Genomic DNA, 24,045 nt, shown 5'->3' with positions numbered 1-24,045 from the left:
GTTATGTGGCTAAAGATGGTGGCCCCCATCACCGCTGTGTATGCAGGTTTCCTATGGTGGGGGTGGTGAGGCTTTTTCTTTCATTACGTGTGGCTGCTGTAGATGTAAATATACACAGCGGTTTGATGCACAAAGCTGAAAACTTTGGTGGCCATACACGTGGCGATCTGACGATGTTTCGTACGACCATCGGTCGCACGAAACATCGTAAGATCCGCCACACACCATTCAGGGCTGAATCGGCAGGTAAGGAGGTAGAAATAATAGGATTTCTACCTCCTTCTGCCGATTCAGATCTGAAGGGAGAATTTTGGTCAGGCGCCTTCTATGGCGCCCGATCAAAATTTTCCAACTGGTCCGATCGGCGAGTCGGCCGATATCAGCAGCTTCCTGCGATATCGGTCGACTCGCCGACATACCATACACGCACCGAATATCGTACGAAACGAGGTTTAGTATGACATTCTTGTAAGTGGTTCTTTGGTCCTTAACCTCGCGGTTCCTGCCTGAGAAAGAATTGCTAAACAGAGACAGGTTCCAATCTGTTACATAATTACAAGGCAGTTAAGGGCAGATAATATGTTGAGTGATGGGCGTGCATAGGGTGCAATTACTTGCTTTGAATTCCCTCTCCCATCCCTGTTTATCAGTGTGATCTTATTATTAAGCGCAATGGAATTTCATTTGCCAGAACCCATGATGTTATGTTGTTTCTCACACTCGGAGGAGAATGTGTCACTGCGCTGAATTATTTATGGCAGCAGGCATTGTATAGTAATGTGTGCAATCTCTAGCAGGCGTGTGAATCAGAGAAGGGTACACATGGAACAGCAGTTCTTATTCGCTATGGTGCAAAATATCATTTTGGTATTGGACATTTCTCTAGTGTACAGCTTGGTTTTGCCCTTTAGGTGTGGAGGGTATTTACAACACAGAACTGGAGCACTAAAGATGTGCCCCTTGGACCCATTTGTGCAGTTGTACCAGATTTAAAGCTACAGAGAACAAGGCAGATAGTGCACTTTAGACCTTGCCCTTCTTAATAATTGAGCCTGATTAACTATTAGGGCTCATACACATGGGCATTTTGCCCTGCGCTCCTCTGATGTGGGGTTCTCCTGCGTTCACCCACCCCAAGAAAATGAGTATGCAGATAGTGCAATAGTAGGAGTCCAGTCCAGTACATCCAAACTTAATGTATTAAAGGGGTTGTTCACCTTCAAGTTAACTTTTAGTATAAAAGTATATAGAAAGGCTAATTGTGAGCAACTTTTCAATTGGTCTGCATGATTTATTTTTTATAGTTTTTTAAGTTTTTTCCTTCTTCTTCTGACTCTTTCCAACTTTCAAAAGGGGATCACTAACCCCAGCATGCAAAAAAACTATTGCTCCATGAAGCTACAATTCAATTGTTATTTTTACTTTTTATTACTTATTTATCAATTCAGGCCCTCTACTATTCTTATGTCTCTCTTTCAAACCACATCTGTCAGTGTGCCACCAAACCCAGTCCCACATCTACATGAGCCTTGGGATAAGGAATTTACCAGCAGGATTTTGCATTTCACATGCCATTTGTCGTTTCACTTTAGAGGCATTTACTGAAGGGTCATTTTAGATTGCCTAGGAAAACTATGCATCATTTTTTTCAGGACAAGCTGGGCTTTCTGATGTTTTCTATATTTCTGCGTAATTCCACTTCTGTAACGAGATGTAAGGGTCTGAATACCTTCTTTGTGGGGAAAAAATTAAATCAGGGGCCCACCCCTTGCACTACTCTGCCACCGCACTACTTCTCTAGCCCCTATTGATTACTGGTCAACAGCAATCCGGCCCACAAACCAACATTCCCGGTGAAAAGGGGCCCAACAGGACTAGGGCCCACCGGGTTTTTATACAGTGCCCTGTTGGGGGCCAATCCAACCTTGTACCCTAATATCCCAGACACAGGGGATTGTTGTTTGTTTATCCTGTGGACATGGATGACAGGTCATGTGTTCATAGATATAGAGACATTGCTTTGCCCCTTGATTTTTCCAGCTTTGTATTACTAAATCTGGGAAGTTAAATAGTTGAAGAAACACAATTCCGTCACCCTGAAAGTACAGGTATCGGCATCTTCTGGCCCTGCTTTAGTGACACACTCCCAGTTCATCATAGAGGTGCTTTACTTGGACATGCTAGATGTGCTGTAAAGTAGGGTCTGCTTGGAAGGAAGTACAAGAGATACTTAGAGATACTCATCAATTCAATCATCCATATTGTTGGTAGTGAACTGGTGGCCTCTGGTTAAATAATGACTCGTAGACCAGGGATCCCCAACCTTTTTTACTTGTGAGCCATATTCAGATGTAAAAAGTGTTTCTGAGTCACACAACCATAAAAAAGTTCATTGGGGATGCCAAATAAGGTCTATGATTGGCTATTTGGAAAGCTCATGGAGACTGCTGGCCTGCAAGAGACTTTGGTTGGAGTAAAACTGTGTCTCTGTGCTTCTAAAACTTAACTGCAGATTTAAAAACGGGCACCTACTTTGAGACCATTTAGAGCAACTTCAAAGGGGTTGGTGACCAACATGTTGCTCCTGAGCCACTGGTTGCAGATCACTGCTGTAGACCCTAGCCATAGTTGTTCTGCTGGGTGCCTACAAGGTTTACAGGTGTTGATTTGCCCACAGACCACCAGTTCACTACCAACAATATGGATGAGTGAATTGATGAGAGAGTTTGGGTGGGGAGGATTCAGGAGACTCAAGAGTAGACTAAGGGAGAAAAGGGTATAAGAGATACACTTTATAAAAAGAACTCTTACAGATTTGTTCTCTTTTCTTTGCATATAGTGCCCAGTAGTATTTTGCAATGTGCCCAATGCCAAAGCTAAGGGAAATATAGGCAAAGATGACAACTGAATCTGCAGCATATGTTTCATTCAATTCACAGACAGGTCTTGCCATTTTGTTTGTAAGAGGTTGTGCGGCTCCGCTGTGATTTACATCTGGAGGGTTTTGAAGATGCAAAGGGAAGCCATTCGGTAATATGGCAAGTAAATAATTGAGAACATTATTTTTAGTTCCATGTTGAAGTCATCAGGGAAAATTTCCTTACAACTTGCTGTCTCTTTGGGAGCTTTGGTACAGGTGAGCCCTTAGTTAGAATTACAGAGTTAGCTAGAATTACAGAATGAGTCTGCACAGGACATGAGGGCCTAACTCTGTAATGGGGAAACCTGTAAAAAAACATTTGCAAAAATTTCACTTTTTTCTATAGTTCTCATAGTTCTGCTCTATTTTATTATGCGTGCATGAGTAGTTTTCTACTTATTGACTTGCAAGAAGTAGCATCTTCATTCTTTGTTAGACACAGTTGACTCTATCTTCCTATTGGCTGGCAAGTAACGTCATGTGATGGCCAGCTAGCATGATGAGTGGCTCTTTCGACTGACTTTTTCAGGTGACCGTAACTTTCAGTGCTCACAAAGAGATAAAGGGATGGGTAGTACCTACCTTCAAGATGGATGTAGCATTTATCCATTGCGCTAGACCCACAAGTGATGCGTATCCTTAATGATGCATAGGACAAAGAGGGTGACATGACAGTATTAATTCCAGAGAAGGAGCTAGATTCAGTGCATTGACTGAAGGGAGGCTATAGATCCAGAACTTGAAGAAGAAGGGCCCAGTGAGGAGAATCCCAGACTGGGAGTTCCAGTAAATAAGGCCTAGCTATAGCTATAAGGCCTAGCTATTGAAAGTGCTAGCTGTTCTGTTGCAGGGCTATAGCAATACAATAGTATGTGCAGAGTGAATAGCTACGGATCTAAGAACAGGTAGCAGCGTTCCCACCAGTACAAGTCCCTTGGGTGTGTAGCATTTACTCTGCTGTGTGTGTCTCTCTCTCTACAGGTAGTATCCACAAAGAGCAAGTCATTTTCTTAAATTCCTTGGCGTTCTTGGGGATTGTGATTAGAATGGTACCATTGTATTAATATGATATTGAATCCCTTATGATAGTTATTGCAATACTGTTAAATAAAAGTGTTTCACTGGAAAAGAACTGCTGGCTCCCAACAAGTATTTTGAGTAGAAAATGGAGCACCTCACCGAGCCACTTTCTCTGGTGTAAAGTGAGAGCACAACCTGAGTTTAATTGGTGCGGGACAGAAGCTAGGTTTTCTGTAGTTTTTCTTACTCAGAGACAGTTTGATACCTGTCTTTTGTGGTTTTAAAATTATTTTCCTTTCTATTCTGTCTTTCCATAGACTTTTGGATTAATGGCCTGAAGGCCTTAAACTGTAAATTTTCAGTGCTGGCGGGTGATGTGCACTGGCAAACGTAGCCTTTGATACTCCCACGTTTAACAAACCTACTTATGAAGGCCACATCTACTTTCTATGTTTTCTGCATGCTTGGTGCTGTGTTGTTTTTTGGTGCCCTTTTGGTTCTGGTAGTTGATTTGAGTGAAGTTTGGATCAAAGTCTGTAGTGCAATTGTGCCCAAACAATGGGACTGGCTCTCTTAGAGGGTCCTGAACCTTTGGCTGGAGGGGCATTGGCTCCAGGACCCCTTAGGGCAGGGATCCCCAACCTTTTTTATCCGTGAGCAACAATTCAATGAAAAAATAGCTGGGGAGCAACACAAACACAAGAACTTTCCTAGTAGGTGACCAATAAGGACTCAGATTGGTTAATTAGTAGCCCAATGTGGAAGACTACTAGAGGTTCTGTTTGGCAGTTCACATGGTCTTTATTCCTCCAAGTCAGAAATTCAAAAATGGGCACCAACTTTGAGGCCACTGGGAGCCACTGGTTGAGGATCACTGCCCTAGGGGGACTAGTGCCATCATTTGGGAACAACTGGGTTAGTTTAGGGTAATATTTGGATTGCATGCCATTTTGCTCTCTTACGGCCTGAAAGGCCCATTCTATTTAGGGTAAAATTTGTAGAGACATTCCCAAAAAGTCCAAAATGCACTTATGACTATGAGCCCTTATGTGAAAATCAAGTACAGGTATAGGACCCATTATCCAGAATGCTTGGGACCAAGGGTATTCTGGATAAGGGGTCTTTCTGTAATTTGGATCTCCATACCTTAAGTCTACTAAAAAATTAATAAAACATTGATTAAACCCAATAAGATTGTTTTGCATCCAATAAGGATTAATTATATCTTAGTTGGGATCAAGTACAGGTACTGTTTTATTATTACAGAGAAAAGGGAATAATTTAACCATGAAATAAACCCAATAGGGCTGTTCTGCCCCAATAAGGGGTAATTATATCTTAGTTGGGATCAAGTACAGGTACTGTTTTATTATTACAGAGAAAAGGGAATCATTTAACCATTAAATAAACCCAATAGGGCTGTTCTGCCCCCAATAAGGGGTAATTATATCTTAGTTGGGATCAAGTACAGGTACTGTTTTATTATTACAGAGAAAAGGGAATAATTTAACCATGAAATAAACCCAATAGGGCTGTTCTGCCCCCAATAAGGGGTAATTATATCTTAGTTGGGATCAAGTACAGGTACTGTTTTATTATTACAGAGAAAAGGGAATCATTTAACCATTAAATAAACCCAATAGGGCTGTTCTGCCCCCAATAAGGGGTAATTATATCTTAGTTGGGATCAATTACAAGGTACTGTTTTACTATTACAGAGAAAAAGGAAATCAGTTTTAAAATTCTGAATTATTTGATTACAATTGAGTCTATGGGAGACGAGACCAGTAACAACTGGTTTTCCCTGAAGTGTGGAATTAGGATCATTTCCGGTGTGACCTACATAGGACATACAATTGGTTTAATAGGGCAGTAATTAATCTATAATTTGCACGACCTCTTGCTGCAAAATTATGCAAATCTTTGTGTCACGTTCAGCTGAGGAACAGTAACAGTTTACAGTTCCAAAGTTCAATAATCGTAAGTGTTATATTGTACTACTATGGGGAATATAAACACGCAAGGGAATATCACAAAAATACCCTACTTTTTGGAAAGTATTTCCGAATCAGTAAATGTGTCTTCCCGGGACAAATAAACAAATAAATATTGTAGGGCAGATTACTGTACATTGCTTTGTGTGTCATTGCTTATTCCAGCTTAGCACCCCATTATGTGCCTGAGGGGCAGGGTTCTACTTAGCGCCGGTGGAGCCTGTGATTTATTTATGGCCATATACAGAGTGCTCTGGATGAATTTCTCTACTTTCCTGTTGCTTACTACTGCTGGGGCTGCCCTGTGCCCACCTGGAGACTAGGACCTAGGGCAGTTGCCCAGTTGATCCCCTAGAAACACATTTTTTTTGCTGACCATATGAAAGCGAGTGCTATGCACATTTGCTTTATGTATTAAAGAAAGTAGCAAAGACAATTAATGAACACTTTCTCCACTAGGAGCCTGACTATGTTTATTTAATGAAAGAAAATGTAATTCAAAGCCTCTTTCCAATAAACATTCATTGTTTTAAAGTTACTTGTAAATGTAATTGCTAAATACATCTCTGTCCCTTTTTGTACTGTTGGTTCCGTCTCTTGAAACAATGTAGTAGGATTCAGCCTTGCCTTCACAGGTCCATTAATCAACTGTCTTTTGCTACAGTGTTTCAAAAGACCCGCCAGACCCGCCAGAGCACAGAAGCAGTATTACCCAGTCAGTGTATTGCTGATTGCCTTTGCAGTAGAGGAGAATGTATTGGTTGGTTAGAGCTAAGTGCGGTACAAGCTCTGATCCTTTCCCCAGAGACACACGGTTCTGCTGAGAGCACTACAATGGCTTCTGTGCTCAAACTTCATCTGGCAGCATGGCCAGTGTGTTCTCTGCCATATCACTTAATGAACAGGAATTTTAAAATGCTGTATTTTCTGTTCCCTCACCTATAAGCTATGGGATTCATTAAACATTAAATTAAAACGTATTTGATCAGCAGAACATAGTGCTTATCCAGAAAAAGAGGAGATTGTATTACTGTTGTGTTTATATTCTGTAGCCAATCACAGCACTGGCATATTCACAGGGCCTGATCAACTTGTAGCCATCAGAGCATTAGCATATTTACAGAGCCAGACCATTGTGTAGCCAATCAGACTTTTTACGGGGCCAGCGAATCTATGGCTATTGAGAGCATTATTATATTTACATTGCCAGAGCAACCTGTAGTCAGTCTGACCGTTAGCATATTTACAGAGCCAACCCAGCCTGTAGCCAATCAGAGCATTAGCCTCTTTACAGGACCAGCCCAACGTGCAGCCAATTAGAGCATAAGCATATTAACAGGACCAGACCAACCTGTAGCCAATGAGAGCAGTAGCATATTAACAGGACCAGACCATCCTGTAGCTAGTGGGAGCATCAGCTTATTTACAGGGCTGTACCAACCTATAGCCAATGACAGCAAGTAGCATATTTACAGAGCCAGAGATACCAGCAGCCAATCAGTGCAATATCATATTAACAGAGCTGGAGCAACCAGCAGCCAATCAGTGCAATATCATTTTTACAGAGCCGGACCAACCAGCAGCCAATAAGTGCAATAGCATTCTAATTTTACAGGGATGGACTAACCTGTAGCCATTTAGTACATTAACATATTAACAAGGCCGGAACAACCTATAACCAATGAGACATAGCCAGACCATCTTGTAGCCAATGACCTTCAGTATCTGCCATAGGCAGAGTTTTTCCTACACTTTTGAATGGAAAGCCAAGACAGGTAGGGGAGAGCAGTTAGGCTGCTGTGCTATGCTGATTCATATGGACAGCAGCTCTATGTACACAGATAACCCCTGATGATCTATCTCCCTAATCCAGCACTTATATACTAGGTACCTGCCAAAACTAAACCCAGAAATTGCAATAGAGATGTCTGAGGGATCTTTAAGGCTTTATCCCATCTTACTATGAGGAAAGTATTCAATATTGTGTTGATAAACCCATGAAAGTGTCCATAATATTTTCTGTAGCCACAGTTACAACCTTGAGTGCTTCCCGTCAGGAAATCCTATAGTAGCAGACAGATTCTGGAAGTATATTTGAATGTCATTGCTGAAAGGCCTCCTGAATAATACACTCATAATATAGGGTGTGTGCTTTGCACTTAGCCATGAATTAGCCTAGGGACTCTCTGCTGGGGCAGCAGGGTGGTACAATAGAGACCCTGCACCCCAGGGTGTGATGGTGATTGTACACAGCAGTGTATCTTCCCTAGGGCAATTGACAGTTGTGGGGTACATAAATACATTTTGATATAGAAGTGATTGACCGAGGATGCTGGGAAATGCTGTGCCATTGGAAGTTTTACAGATTTGAACTCTTTGCTCTTTGAGGCATCTTCAGCTGCCTATAAACCAGGGAATTAGCCGGCTTAGGCTTTATGATGGGATAAATCATGAGTGTAATTACAGGCATGTAAGCATTCTCATTCCCTAATTATAGCATCTATACCATAAATAGACCCTGACTTTTATAGGTGTATATTTTGGAAGCTGCATTGCATTATGGGGGAAGGTGTTACCAATACAGAAATGGCTGTGCTTGTGGCCATGTCAGGCTGGCCAAACAAAGCAACTGGTACAGCAGTGGGCAGTTCTGACACTTAGAGCTTAATTACTTTGCTTTTATTAAATGCTGCATGACTATATGCCACAGGGCAGTGTGTAAAACTGAGTGATGTGCTGTTAAGTTAGGAAAGAGGTGTAGTTTAGGCTGACAAAAGCTGAAAGGGCCATGGCCTGGACTTATCTGATGTAAATAGTAAAAAATAAATCAATTACGATGCCCATTTTCTAACTAACCCTTACTGTTGCCATCCCATTCCTTTAACATCACCAAAATCTAAAATTCACGAGCAAAGGCCGAACGAGTGCTGCCAACTGTACTGATGTCCAAGCGTCCATGCAATATGGCCTGAATTGGTTAGTGATCATCAGATGTAACACCCATCTGTTCATTATGTTGGTGCTACAGTACATGTCTGCTTCTGTACAATGTAATTTGCAAACTCTTATGTCTTGTGATTTTAATTGTGATATTGTGATTTTAATTGTGATAGTAATGATACATTGAACGAATGTACTTGATTGGTCAGTGATGTTGGGAGGGGTGTTGAAAGGTTGTACTTGATTGTTCAGTGGTGCTGGGAGAGGCAGTAAAAGGTTGTACTTGATTGATCAGTGATGCTGGGAGAGGCACTGAAAGGTTGTACTTGATTGATCAGTGATGCTGGGAGAGGCACTGAAAGGTTGTACTTGATTGGTCAGTGATGCTAGGAGAGGCACTAAAAAAGGGTTGTGCTTAATTGGTCAGAGATGCTGGGAGAGGTACTGAAAGGTTGATGGGTCAATGATGTTGGTAGGGACATTGAATGTGCAAAAGTTGATGTGTCAGTTGACTTTTTTCAACCCATATTCATTAGAAGTGTAATCAGTGCATTAATGTGGCAAAAGTGCAACATTATTGATGTGAAGGTAAAGTAATGGGGTAATTAATTAATGTCCCAACACATGCAAAAGAGTGTTCTGCGCTCTGCACATTTCCCCAGATCCAGTGTAAGTGGCAGATTGCAGTGCCAGCGGGCAGCCCAGTCCTTACCTCCTGCTATAGAGCAAGCAATAAGTATGGGGCTGCTTTTCTGCCAATATCATCCTGTGCATCTGAATGGAACCCAGGTTAAGGGACAGGGGAGGGGACACCTACATGCCTCCTCCTGCCCCTCATGAACACAGAGCTACTGGTCAGGCAGTGCTGTATTCAGCAGGGAAGCCTTTAAGTATGTAAGACATGTATGCACCTGTTGCACTTTGCACCTTGCCCTATAGGCGATGACCCCTACTGTTTTATACATATTTATTTTTTATTTAGGATATTTTTTAATATAAAGGAAGAAATACACAAAAAAATAGTAGTCCTTTTGACACGTAAGGGTTAACATAAGTGCGAAACCCAAAACACTTCCCTATGAATCCAACTCCAGGCAAAGCTTCAAGAAGCCGCGCATCTCTGGGAAGGGAGGAAGCTCCTTTATAGCCCCGAGTTTGATGTTTAATAGGACTGCAGCTGTCTACTTTGCACCAAAGTGTATAGAAAAACAACTGTAATTGATCACAGACAGGGAACCCATATGGTTCTAATAGTCTGTTTGTCCTGCATTTATTTTCATATCTCATATGTTTCACTTGTATAAATAACAGAATGGGGGCTTCCTTCCTTAAAGCTTAAACTATTCAGTTCAGAAATCCTCCAGCTCAAAAATGTTTGTATCATTACGCCATAGTTATTATCCATTATTTATACGTAGCGCCAACATATGTGCACTTTGAATAATCTCAGGTTATCAATAGTATTTGAAGCAGACTCAGACTGGCAATCTCTGGATCCTGGCAAATGCCAGAGGGGCTGCTGTAAGCCACTATGTAAGTCACCATTTAGTGGGCTGGTGGGGGCTGTTTGGGCCTCTTGTACTTGATTGGTGACTGATTGGCAGTGCCATAGCTGTTAGTAATCATTATTGCCCTGTTCCAGTCATTGGTGTATATGTTCCCCTAGATCCGCATCATCCAACAACTGCTCAAAATTCCTTGACTCTCACAGTTGAGTCTGCGTCTTGAAATAAACCGCATAGCTGGAACTGCCTAATCTTTCCTGCAATCATGCAAATCATTATATAATGCAGGCGGGGGCCAATTACCTGGGTGTGAAATGTTCAAAGCAACTGGTTACACCTCAGCTAATTTAGGATTGCTTTTACAAAGGGACCTAGTTATATAAAATGGTAATTCATTTCCTGTCAAAATTAGATTTGTTGGCTAAAATGTCTGGGGCATGGCTGTGTGGTTTTAAAACAGGTTTCATACTCTTATTAGCAGTGCATATGAGCTTTGATGCTGTCATACAGACATACAACAGTGACCAACTGAGATTCTGCTCTTACGAAGCTAACCGCATTGGTTTAGGAAACAATACCTGCTTTGTTCAGTTGCTGTTTGCTTTATTAAAGTTATTGCATTAAGCATTCCACTGGAACTACTTGTAATTTGGCCACTAGAGGGAGCTGCTTTTTATTGAAACTGTGGATGATGGAACCTTATTAGTGCCATCATGGCTTCTCCCACTCATACCAGTTAACATGGATATGCAGAATAATCAATCATAATTTGTTTCACTCAAATTTACAGGAAAATAAAGAGAATGAAAATAGTATATACATAGCCGTTACAATTTTAAATATGTTTGTTTTAAGCCACACCCCTACCCACTCTTTCTCCAGTCCAGCAGAAGCCCCATTGGGCATTCATAGTTTGATACTGTCCTGGCAAATTCAGTACTTTTGCCAGGTTTGGATATATTGTCCCTTACAGTCTAATGATATTACAGTATAGGATCTATAATGCGTGGGACCTGGGGGTTTTCAAATAAGAGATCTTTCCATAATTTGGAGTACCATTCATTAAGTCTACTAAAAAAACAATTTAACCATTAAAAACACTAAGATGCATATATGCATAATGCACAAACAATTAAAATGGCAGGAAGTGAAGGGGAGCTACGGGCTCTCTTCATTCCTCTTCTGCCAGTGCACCACAAACCATTCGCCAGATTAACAGATTAAAGATCTGTTCCCGAATCATCTGATAACCACAGTACAAGGATATCATTCAGGCATCAGGGGCCATCATACACACACAGAATCATATAAACCATTGTTTTGTACAATGTTATCCATACATGTATGGCAATTACCATCACATAAGTGATAATATTTCATTACTACATTCGGAGCTTTCTGGGTATCTTATACCTGTTTAGGAACAAATTAGCGAGCTAGGCAGGCACTCCGGAAATCCAATGTAAGTGAATATAGGGCTCAAATAATAAGTAAAATCATGAGTGATTTATTGAGATAATACACATAAATGAATGCTTCTAAGCCTTACGCGTTTCGTACCATTCTGGGGGTCTGGGGCATGAGCACCTGGACTAACCCTGTACAACGGGTAAGCTGTTTTCTACGATTGCTTAGATCTATATATATTCATTGAGATATCCTATACCTGTACATTGTATTGCAAGGTGCTTGAATTTCCAGACTCCAGCATGCTTAAATCTGCTCCATGAAGATACTCATTTTTATACAGTAATGTACAATACAATATTTGTTCCTTGTATCTCAGGGTCTCTCATTAAATACCAGAAACCCTACTGTTGCTTAAATATTTTGAGTTACTCCTAGTTCCCAAAGATTTTAATCTTTGACCCTCCATAAAAGTTTTCAAGTATCTCACAATACATGTCTGCCCAATCCACACCTTTTGGCCAATGCCAAGTTTACTCTTTACATTGGCTCCTTTTTCTACATATAACACTATTTTGTTTAAATGTTTTTAGCAGAGCTTGATTGAGACAACAAAATAGACTTAAAACAAACATCATGTTGATCCCAGACCTGGAATTCCTTACAAATTAAACACAGATAATCCGCAGGGAGTACAGAGGAAGCGAACTTTAGAGACCCACACATCTGCTCTTTCAAATACATCAAGAAAATGCATTGACTGAGCCAAATAATCACTGGAATCACTTTATAAGTGGAGAATAAAAGCAGAAGAAGCAAATGATCATTGCACGATTGTGAATTGCTCTTAAGTAAGATCAATAGGAAACAAACACAGTCTCAGAGTATTTAAGATGAATCCTTTAGATGAGCATTGGAAACTGATAGAGGCTTATAAGAGAGTAATGAATAATGATAACTGTAGGGCAGTATTGATGATCGGTAGCTATCAGATGCAAGAGGGGGGTTAAGCATTGACACTTCTTCAGATGTAGGAGGTACCTGAAGATTGATATTCAGTATAAGAGATTATTAAAGAATAATGCTTAGTCATATCTAGAAGAGTATATAAAGGAACAGTTCAGTGTAAAAATATAACTGGGTAACTAGTAAGGCTGAGTAAGGTTAAAAAGATGCAAGTTGGGTTCATGACTGTTATATAAAATATATGTTAACCCAGTTTTATTTTTATGCTCAGATATATTTTTATATTTTTATACTCAGATGTAAGAAACTATTAAATTTTGATACTTAGGGGATTGGTTCTTATTGGATATAAGATAACATTTAACACTGACACAATTTAAGCCTTTTGAAAAGTAAACATAATTTCAAGGAACTTTGCAATATACATCAATTAAATAGGCAGCCTTTTCATGATTTGTAATGCAATAATAGATACTACTACTTTGTGACTCAAATAAAATGTAACAGTAGTCGCCTGTCCTCAGCCTGCCTTCAGCCTGCATCCTCCCAATCCCACAATTCCCTGCACATGATATCGATAATGAAAGAAACATCACTGTGCAATGCATTGTGGGTTATGTAGTTCCTGCATGCTGTCTGTAAGCTGTGGAGAAGTTGTTATAATTTGTAACATCAATGTTTTAGTCCCTCCTCCCCTGCCAGTATTTCAAATGATGCAGAAAGAGAAGAACTGTTTTGCAGCTGGATTTTAGCATATAAAATGGTATTTATTCATACTTTGATGCATAGTAGGGGGGGCTCTTTACCAAACTTTAGTTTGAAAGCTAGAGTTTCTTTGATGAGGGATTATCAAAGAATTATTCATATTCAGATCTAGAAGAGTACTAAAGTTACTTAAGTAGATGTAGGGGAACTCTGAAGATTGGTACCCATCAAGTGAAAGTAGTGTTGAGTATTGATGTAGGAGGTTATTAAAGATTAATACTCAGATGTAAGAGAGCATTGAAGACTGATTCATTGTAGAGAAGTATAATAGTAGTATTATTAATAGAATACTGGAATAGAAGTATTATTAGTGAATAGTATGTGCAGCGCTGATACTTGTTTGGATGTAACAAAATCTTGAAGACCAATTAAAAGATCAGTATAAATTTAGATCCCAGTTACGTATGTTCTGGTACCGCACGAGTCTCCAGATATTGTTCAGTATGTGGATCACACACGTGCACAGAGGTAGGCAACCGTCAGCTCTTCAGTTGATACAGAACTATAATTATCACTGCATGCACATATTTATTCCTTTGTCAAGCACTGTACAATGGTTGATGTAATTACAGGGATCATTATATATGTATTTTTATTATTCATTTGGCACGCTGAGTGTTAGAATAATTATAAGTGAGTTAAAAAAGCTTAATGGGGAGAAATGGCTTCAAAGCAGCACAATGTTTATACCTACATAAATATATCCTGTATCACTTCAAGCATTCTGCATGTACTGCCTGACCGGCTCATAGAGTTCTCCATACTTTTGCATTCACATTCATGTTAGTTTAAAAGCAGAGCTACAAAGAAGAACACATTTTAGGATTTAGACATTTTATGATTTAAACTGTGATTAAGGCAGGGTGCAAAGTGCAAAGAACAGGTGCAAGCTGGAGACCTGCAGGGGTTTGTTTTTTTAGACCCAAACCCAACCCATACCCGCTTACCCTATGAAATGCCACCTGTCCCTCCCCCTGTAGTAAAGTGATGCGTAGACTGGAAGTGATGTCACATAAATCAGAAGTGATGTCACACACCAAGCAGTTTCCATGAAAAAAAGTATATTTTTATTTGTTTCCCCCTGTAGCCCACCCCACTATAGCTAAAGGGTGCCAGCAGACCGCCGGCATGGTTGAGACATGGGGAGGCCCATTTATTAATATTCTTATTTTCATAAAACTTGTTTTCTCTAAAACCACGAATGCCAAGTAATTAAATCAGCCTTTTAAAAAATGGGAAACAAATGCAAAAACCATCTGAAAAATCTGAAAACCTCTAATACCATGAAGCAAAATAAGATCTTCCAGCTGGACAGGACAGGACAGCGGCCCATTGACGTCCACATGACCTTGACAGAGTTTTGATGGCGTATTTTTACTTTTGGATATGTTGCACTTTTAATGCATAATACATGGTGAAAGAATCAAATCATTTTTTTTTTTTTTTTTTTTAAATTTGGGTTTTAGTTTAAAAAAACATGAATCTCAAAAAAAAAGAAATGTAAATGCCCCCCCCCCTTAATATATTCTATCCAAGTCTTGTCTGCTTTGCAGTTATTCTCCTCGAGTACCCAACCCTGCAGGACTTTAGTGCTAGTCGCCATGTTTTTCACACTTTGCACTGTACAGGTATGGGACCTATTATCAAGAATGCTTGGGATCTCCATACCTTAAGTCTGCTAAAAGATTTTTTAAACATTAAATAAACCCAATAGGATTGTTTTGGCTCCAATAAGGGGTAATTATATCTTAGTTGGGATCAAGTACAGGTACTGTTTTATTATTACAGAGAAAAGGGAATCATTTAACCATTAAATAAACCCAATAGGGCTGTTCTGCCCCCAATAAGGATTAATTATATCTTAGTTGGGATCAAGTACAGGTACTGTTTTATTATTACAGAGAAAAGGGAATCATTTAACCATTAAATAAACCCAATAGGGCTGTTCTGCCCCAATAAGGGGTAATTATATCTTAGTTGGGATCAAGTACAGGTACTGTTTTATTATTACAGAGAAAAGGGAATCATTTAACCATTAAATAAACCCAATAGGACTGTTCTGCCCCCAATAAGGGGTAATTATATCTTAGTTGGGATCAAGTACAGGTACTGTTTTATTATTACAGAGAAAAGGGAATAATTTAACCATTAAATAAACCCAATAGGGCTGTTCTGCCCCCAATAAGGGGTAATTATATCTTAGTTGGGATCAAGTACAGGTACTGTTTTATTATTACAGAGAAAAGGGAATCATTTAACCATTAAATAAACCCAATAGGGCTGTTCTGCCCCCAATAAGGGGTAATTATATCTTAGTTGGGATCAAGTACAGGTACTGTTTTATTATTACAGAGAAAAGGGAATCATTTAACCATTAAATAAACCCAATAGGACTGTTCTGCCCCCAATAAGGGGTAATTATATCTTAGTTGGGATCAAGTCCAGGTACTGTTTTATTATTACAGAGAAAAGGGAATAATTTAACCATTAAATAAACCCAATAGGACTGTTCTGCCCCCAATAAGGGGTAATTATATCTTAGTTGGGATCAAGTACAGGTACTGTTTTATTATTACAGAGAAAAGGGAATAATTTAACCATTAAATAAACCCAATAGGGCTGTTCTGCCCCCAATAGGGGGTAATTATATCTTAGTTGGGATCAAGTACAGGTACTGTTTTATTATTACAGAGAAAAGGGAATCATTTAACCATTAAATAAACCCAATAGGACTGTTCTGCCCCCAATAAGGATAAATTGAATCTTATTTGGAATCAAGTACAAGGTACTGTTTTATTCCTACAGAGAAAAGGGAAATCATTTTAAAAAATTAGAATTATTTGCTTATAATGGAGTCAATGGGAGATGGTCTTTCCGTAATTTGGAACTTTCTGGATAATGGGTTTCTGGATAACAGATCCCATACCTGTACCCTGCTTTGGGCCAAGTACTTCTTTATTATATCTTTAGCAAACTGCATAAACTCTCTATAATCAAACAAACAGGGTTATAAATTGGGGTCTTCTTTACTTTCCATTTAACATACTGATTATGATGTAGACAATGATATTCTAAGGCAAGAACATTAAAAAAATGACACTATCTCTTAAAATGCCTTTAACTACACAAAAGAGAAGTTGATTGTAAGTGAACTTGTCCTTTAAATCTGCAGAGAATTATATTCATGCAGGAACGGAAAGAAAATAGAATGATACACTAGGCAAATGACTTTAATAAAAGCCTTGTTTATGTCCTTATAAGTTGGTTAGCTAGTGAGGAATGTCATACTTTTCTAATGGAAGCTGCTGAAATCATAACAAAGTGGCAATACAATTACACAGAGCAATATCTTGGATTTCAATTAAGTTCCATGCGAGTGACCTACTTGGAGTTGATTAGGAAGACGCTCAGAGTTCACTCAGGCTGTTCTAGAAAAAGAATCACGTTCCCCGCTTGTTCCAGAAAAAAGAGGTTAACCTTTCTGTGCTTTATTGTTTTTTTTGTTTTGTTAATGAAATAAAAGTTTAAATCTTATGATCAATTACAAAAGGGCAAGATAGGACAACCGTTTGGATGCTGAACTCAGCAAGGTGGTAATATTTTGCATTTGGGATTAAGGACCTATCAGTGGAACATAACTTATAGACTCTCTTTCTATTAATATGGATTTATAACGCTGGGCCCATGTGATGCCAGGGAACAGGCCCTGGCTGCAGTCACTACTGCAAATAATCCTTTTTACTGAAGGTATTTGCACTCTTTGTGCAAGTTAAACTATGCCACTTTTGATGCATGATCCCCAGTTGTGTCAGGGTCATTTTCCACTGGTAACTCCTATTATATTTGAATCACGGGAAAAATGTTCTTAAAACTGCACTGAGCCCAATGCAGTAGCAGTCATTAATGACCCCTGTAGTGCCAATGTGCAGTTATGGTTTGAGGGGACAGGTCACCTGAATTTAAAGGGGTGAATCGCATTTTTATATGTTGAAATCCAGCTGCAAAATAGTTCTTTTGTTTCTGCATCATTTGAAATCCTGGCAGGGGAGGAGGGACTGAAACATTGATGTTACAAATTGTAACAACTCCATAGCTTACAGACAGCATGCAGGAACTATATAACCCACAATTCATTGCACTGTGATGTTCCTTTCCTTATTGACATCACGTGTGCAGGGAATTGTGGGATTGGGGGGATGCAGGCTGGGGAGAGCCGACTACTGTTATATTTTATTTGAGTCTCAAAGTAGTCAGCCAGATCAGCAGGGGAACAGGGGGTGGGGCTTAGGGAACTGTTCCAAACCATATTATTACGTTAAAAATCATGAAAAGGCTGCATGTTTTTAATTGATGTATATTGCAAAGTTTTCTTTTCAAAAAGTTGTGAATTGGGTGGAGTTCCTCTTTAATAAACTCCTACATCAGAAGAAGTGTTTGTGTTAAATATTATTTATTTATATGTTTAAAAAGCATAACTTGTGTTTAGGTGGAGTTCTCCTTTAATTCTGTGATGAACTGGAAATAAGTTTTGGGCATGGGAAACATTGGACAAAAGTACACATTGGCCCAGCCTATTAGAGCTTTGGCTTGCCCCAAGCATGTCTTAGCGATATCTTGGTTTATAGGGGAATAGTGACTCTGTCCTTTTAAAATTTTTACTGCTGTGTTGCTGATGCTGTGATGTCTCCTGTTCAGCAGCAGGCAGATGCAGTGGTCTGTGGGTATTAGTAATCTGCATTGGCTGGCTGAGGATCATGGGAGATCAGAAGCAGCTTGTGCCAACATTGCATGAAGTATATAAATGTTACCACTAAGACTACAATATTAAAACTGCCCATGCAGGCATATACCCCACATTTAATGATGACAGTATACAATTGGCATGTATTAATCTTACTAAATAAATGAAAAATCAGCAACTGAATGTGTTCCATATCCTATAGAGCATTTGCACTTAGCAGCCGTGGTGCCCAGAGCAAGATAGTCCCAAATATGTCTATTGGCCCTGCAGCATTCCAAGCATCCTCCCATAGTCTCCAGGTTGGCCATCTCTGATATAAAGCATTACTGACTCCATGTTGGATTACGATACACATTATCCCTCAGTTAAACCATCTGATATTTAGTAATCTGCTTGATAGGTTTTTCCAACCAGTTTGGCAACAGGGAGATGAAAGAGCAAAACAGAGATCAGTTGCAAGGGCCACATGTGCTGATGCAATATTTCAAGCTATAAAATACATTTATGTGTCAGATTTTTGGCACTGCATATGCTCAGAGCAATTCACGAGATTGCTGTTGTGCTAAATACCTAAAGTGCTTGCCAGTAATTCTGAGACTTAAAAGGAAATGTACAGGTGGAACACTTTTGATGGAGGGAGCAAGCATAGTATCCAAGGCTATTGTGATACTAATAATCTACAGTTAGTATTGATATTGGTACATATGGTTTCTGTATGTGAGTGTATAGACAGGTCAGTATGGGTCTGTATGTGAGTGGATAGATAGGTCAGTGTGGGTCTGTATGTGAGTGGATAGATAGGTCAGTATGGGTCTGTATGTGAGTGGATAGATAGGTCAGTATGGGTCTGTATGTGAGTGGATAGATAGGTCAGTGTGGGTCTGTATGTGAGTGGATAGGTCAGTATGGGTCTGTATGTGAGTGGATAGATAGGTCAGTATGGGTCTGTATGTGAGTGTATAGATAGGTCAGTATGGGTCTGTATGTGAGTGGATAGATAGGTCAGTATGGGTCTGTATGTGAGTGGATAGATAGGTCAGTGTGGGTCTGTATGTGAGTGGATAGATAGGTCAGTATGGGTCTGTATGTGAGTGTATAGATAGGTCAGTATGGGTCTGTTTGTGAGTGGATAGATAGGTCAGTGTGGGTCTGTATGTGAGTGGATAGATAGGTCAGTATGGGTCTGTATGTGAGTGGATAGATAGGTCAGTATGGATCTGTATGTGAGTGGATAGATAGGTCAGTATGGGTCTGTATGTGAGTGGATAGATAGGTCAGTATGGGTCTGTATGTGAGTGGATAGATAGGTCAGTGTGGGTCTGTATGTGAGTGGATAGATAGGTCAGTATGGGTCTGTATGTGAGTGGATAGATAGGTCAGTATGGGTCTGTATGTGAGTGGATAGATAGGTCAGTGTGGGTCTGTATGTGAGTGGATAGATAGGTCAGTATGGGTCTGTATGTGAGTGTATAGATAGGTCAGTATGGGTCTGTTTGTGAGTGGATAGATAGGTCAGTGTGGGTCTGTATGTGAGTGGATAGATAGGTCAGTATGGGTCTGTATGTGAGTGGATAGATAGGTCAGTATGGATCTGTATGTGAGTGGATAGATAGGTCAGTATGGGTCTGTATGTGAGTGGATAGATAGGTCAGTATGGGTCTGTATGTGAGTGTATAGATAGGTCAGTGTGGGTCTGTATGTGAGTGTATAGATAGGTCAGTATGGGTCTGTATGTGAGTGTATAGATAGGTCAGTATGGGTCTGTTTGTGAGTGGATAGATAGGTCAGTGTGGGTCTGTATGTGAGTGGATAGATAGGTCAGTATGGGTCTGTATGTGAGTGTATAGATAGGTCAGTGTGGGTCTGTATGTGAGTGTATAGATAGGTCAGTGTGGGTCTGTATGTGAGTGGATAGATAGGTCAGTATGGGTCTGTATGTGAGTGGATAGATAGGTCAGTATGGGTCTGTATGTGAGTGGATAGATAGATCAGTGTGGGTCTGTATGTGAGTGGATAGATAGGTCAGTGTGGGTCTGTATGTGAGTGGATAGATAGATGGGTCTGTATGTGAGTGGATAGATAGATGGGTCTGTATGTGAGTGGATAGATAGATGGGTCTGTATGTGAGTGGATAGATAGGTCAGTGTGGGTCTGTATGTGAGTGGATAGGTCAGTGTGAGTGGATAGATAGGTCAGTGTGGGTCTGTATGTGAGTGGATAGATAGGTCAGTGTGGGTCTGTATGTGAGTGGATAGATAGGTCAGTATGGGTCTGTATGTGAGTGGCTAGGTTAGTGTGGGTCTGTATGTGAGTGGATAGATAGGTCAGTATGGGTCTGTATGTGAGTGGATAGGTCAGTATGGGTCTGTATGTGAGTGGATAGATAGGTCAGTATGGGTCTGTATGTGAGTGGATAGATAGGTCAGTATGGGTCTGTATGTGAGTGGATAGATAGGTCAGTATGGGTCTGTATGTGAGTGGATAGGTCAGTATGGGTCTGTATTTGAGTGGATAGATAGGTTAGTGTGGGTCTGTATGTGAGTGGATAGATAGGTCAGTATGGGTCTGTATGTGAGTGGATAGATAGGTCAGTATGGGTCTGTATGTGAGTGGATAGATAGGTCAGTATGGGTCTGTATGTGAGTGGATAGGTCAGTATGGGTCTGTATGTGAGTGGATAGATAGGTCAGTATGGGTGTGTATGTGAGTGGATAGATAGGTCAGTATGGGTCTGTATGTGAGTGGATAGGTCAGTATGGGTCTGTATGTGAGTGTATAGATAGGTCAGTATGGGTCTGTATGTGAGTGGATAGATAGGTCAGTATGGGTCTGTATGTGAGTGGATAGATAGGTCAGTATGGGTCTGTATGTGAGTGGATAGGTCAGTATGGGTCTGTATGTGAGTGGATAGATAGGTCAGTATGGGTCTGTATGTGAGTGGATAGATAGGTCAGTATGGGTCTGTATGTGAGTGGATAGATAGGTCAGTATGGGTCTGTATGTGAGTGGATAGGTCAGTATGGGTCTGTATGTGAGTGGATAGATAGGTCAGTGTGGGTCTGTGTGTGAGTGGATAGATAGGTCAGTATGGGTCTGTATGTGAGTGGATAGGTCAGTATGGGTCTGTATGTGAGTGGATAGATAGGTCAGTGTGGGTCTGTGTGTGAGTGGATAGATAGGTCAGTATGGGTCTGTATGTGAGTGGATAGATAGGTCAGTATGGGTCTGTATGTGAGTGGATAGATAGGTCAGTATGGGTCTGTATGTGAGTGGATAGATAGGTCAGTGTGGGTCTGTATGTGAGTGGATAGATAGGTCAGTATGGGTCTGTATGTGAGTGGATAGATAGGTCAGTATGGGTCTGTATGTGAGTGGATAGATAGATGGGTCTGTATGTGAGTGGATAGATAGATGGGTCTGTATGTATATATATAACATATACTGTAGTTCAATTAATGCCAAATTGTAGTTGATGGAGGTGTAAATACTACTGGGTGTAAATACTAGGTTGGGAATTTCTGGCTTTGACCCCCAACTCAAATTGACCCACCATATGCGCTGGCCTTATATAGCCTAACTGTTCCCCCCCAATGATGTCTCTCCTTCCATGTAAATTGAAAGTTTAGATTAGGTGTTAGTGATGCACCAAATCCAGGGATTCAGGCAGGAGTCAGCAGGAATTAGATTCAAGCAAATGCAAGTGTCTGGCTGAACCAAATCTAAATCCTTAAAATCACATGATTTTTCATCACATGACATGAAAATTTTTCGCTATGCGCTGCATACGGTTGTCTTTAACCCCCTTCTCCGTCTAATTTGCATATGAAAATTAGGATACATATTTGGTCCCGGATTCAGCCGAATCTTTCTTGCAGGATTTGGGGTTCAGCCGAATCCCAAAATAGTGTATCCCTGGTATGTGTGCGCTGTAAGAACAGAGTATAATAGGCATAATACATCTTCAGCAGAGGAACTTTTAATTAGCCTTATACTTAAGGTAGGTGGATATTGGCCCTTTGAGTTAGGTGTTAGGTGGCTTATATAATTAAGCTTTTATTAAGTGTATCTGGTTTACGGGCAAATCCTTTTAATGTATGGGCGTAATAATACAGTGGGTTTATCATTGATGTTTTCACCACCGGAAAAAACATTTCCACACTTGCCTGAACATGGTATAATGCCACGTGTCCCCGCAGGAAAAAAAAGCGCTTCTAAATATAGTATCACTTGCGTTTAAGTGAAGATAATGTAGGGTTAATACAACTGCAAGGCCTTCTTTGGGCCTGTGCTACCTGCACAACAACAGGTATGGCTCTCTCTAGTCATTTACAAGACCAGAACTATGAAATGGGCACTTTCATTAGATTAATTAGCTTAGTGATGCCATGATTTGTTAGCAGTGCTTAGTCATGTTACTTCTGTCACTGACACTTGGGTATTACAAGAAATAATGGTCCCTACTTTAGGGTATTGGAAGTCAGGACTTCTTTTGTAAGATCATGGAATTCCTCAATGACTTATATCCTTAGATGGTTAAACTGGGGGTGCATTATTCCCTATAGAAATAACATGTTACAAGCCCGTCCCATTGATCCATCATTGTGCTTGAATGGTTCCCATAGTAACTTTATAAGTATGGAATTAAAAGGAAACGCATGGTTATTCTGGTGTGCCCATAATAATTGCTTCTCTGTGGGGTAAATTAAACCATGTTATGAGGAGAGATATTTCCTAAGTGCGGGCATGGGAGCTTTGACATATCTGAATGCTGTATACTCTAATTTTAGCAGCAGGCACGGACAGCTTGGCTGAGTCGCTGCTCATGAGTGGGAATAGCAGGAATCAAATAACCATCTGTACTGAGTAGGGACTGTGTTAGCATATCAGCCTGGTACATGTGACCCTCTAGCTGGCATGTGTAATGCTCTGTAGTACTCACTGGGTACAGGCCCTTGGCACTTGGAGTTCCGAGCATCTTGCCAGCACTGTCTGACTGTGGTGCCCTGTGTGAGTCTGGATGCCGGAAGACATAGGTACGGCTTTGCTTAATGTTGGTTCCTAGATTTTATGTGGGGTACCGGGGTGCAAACAAGCATGACTGCCCTGGGTGCAGCATAGAGTTGCAGGAAGGCTACAGGCCATTAGTTATAGCAGAGCAAGATTGCAAATGCAGGGCAATTTGTGTATTGGGGTGCTGGATTTGTATTCAACTTTGCTCCTTTGCTGTGGGTCTGGATTTTATTTCACCGAATAAAACAACAATATAGCAAACTGGACACTCACAAGGAATAGACAAGGGGTACCAAATGTAACCTGAGCTGACAATCTAAAGTGTTGGCTTATTGGTTTAACTGCAATATCTTCTATAATCCTATAATGCAGTTGTTTATGTATGGTTATGGGATTTATTACTTCAAAACCAGTTGCTCTAAAATGCAGAGATGCTATTTCCTAAAATATCCATTTAAACAAAGCCAGCTGGACGCTAATGCCTTTTTAACTCACCAAACCGAAGCAGTCCCCACTCAATTGGCTGAAAGCTGATAACGTCACAATGTGAGTGGAACCTAACAGCAGACTACACCTGGAGTTAATAGTTATTTGTACCTGTTTAGTCATGGCGATGAGACTTGCTAGCCCAAATTTCCTCTTCAAGGAACCCTGGGGCTTATTTGCAAATGGGCAGTAACCCATAGCAACCAATTACTGATTAGTTTTTTTTGGCTAGCTGCTAACAATAAAAACAAACATCTGATTGGTTGTTTTGGTGCAAATGTGCCTAGTGTT

The 24,045-nt window shown here is 40.2% G+C and overlaps 1 protein-coding gene across 13 annotated transcripts in view; it reads left to right on the top strand.

Annotated features, from left to right (window-relative positions):
- ablim2 (actin binding LIM protein family member 2) overlaps positions 1 to 24,045 on the top strand; it is a 107,594-nt gene that overhangs the window by 5,546 nt on the left and 78,003 nt on the right. For 5 of the 13 annotated variants that reach the window (XM_031895332.1, XM_031895328.1, XM_031895331.1 and 2 more), the window contains exon 1: positions 23,158 to 23,291. The exons of 1 other annotated variant lie outside the window; for it this stretch is intronic. In XM_031895332.1, coding sequence (XP_031751192.1) covers positions 23,276 to 23,291 — 16 coding nt within the window. In that variant the 5' untranslated portion in view covers positions 23,158 to 23,275. Of the gene's footprint in view, positions 1 to 23,157; positions 23,292 to 24,045 lie in introns of those variants that run through there. 7 more of the 13 variants (XM_031895329.1, XM_031895330.1, XM_031895323.1 and 4 more) reach the window with 2 other exon arrangements.

This window comes from Xenopus tropicalis, chromosome 1, assembly GCF_000004195.4.
Source record: "Xenopus tropicalis strain Nigerian chromosome 1, UCB_Xtro_10.0, whole genome shotgun sequence".
NCBI lineage: Eukaryota > Metazoa > Chordata > Amphibia > Anura > Pipidae > Xenopus > Xenopus tropicalis.
This window is presented reverse-complemented; position numbering and strand designations above follow the sequence as displayed.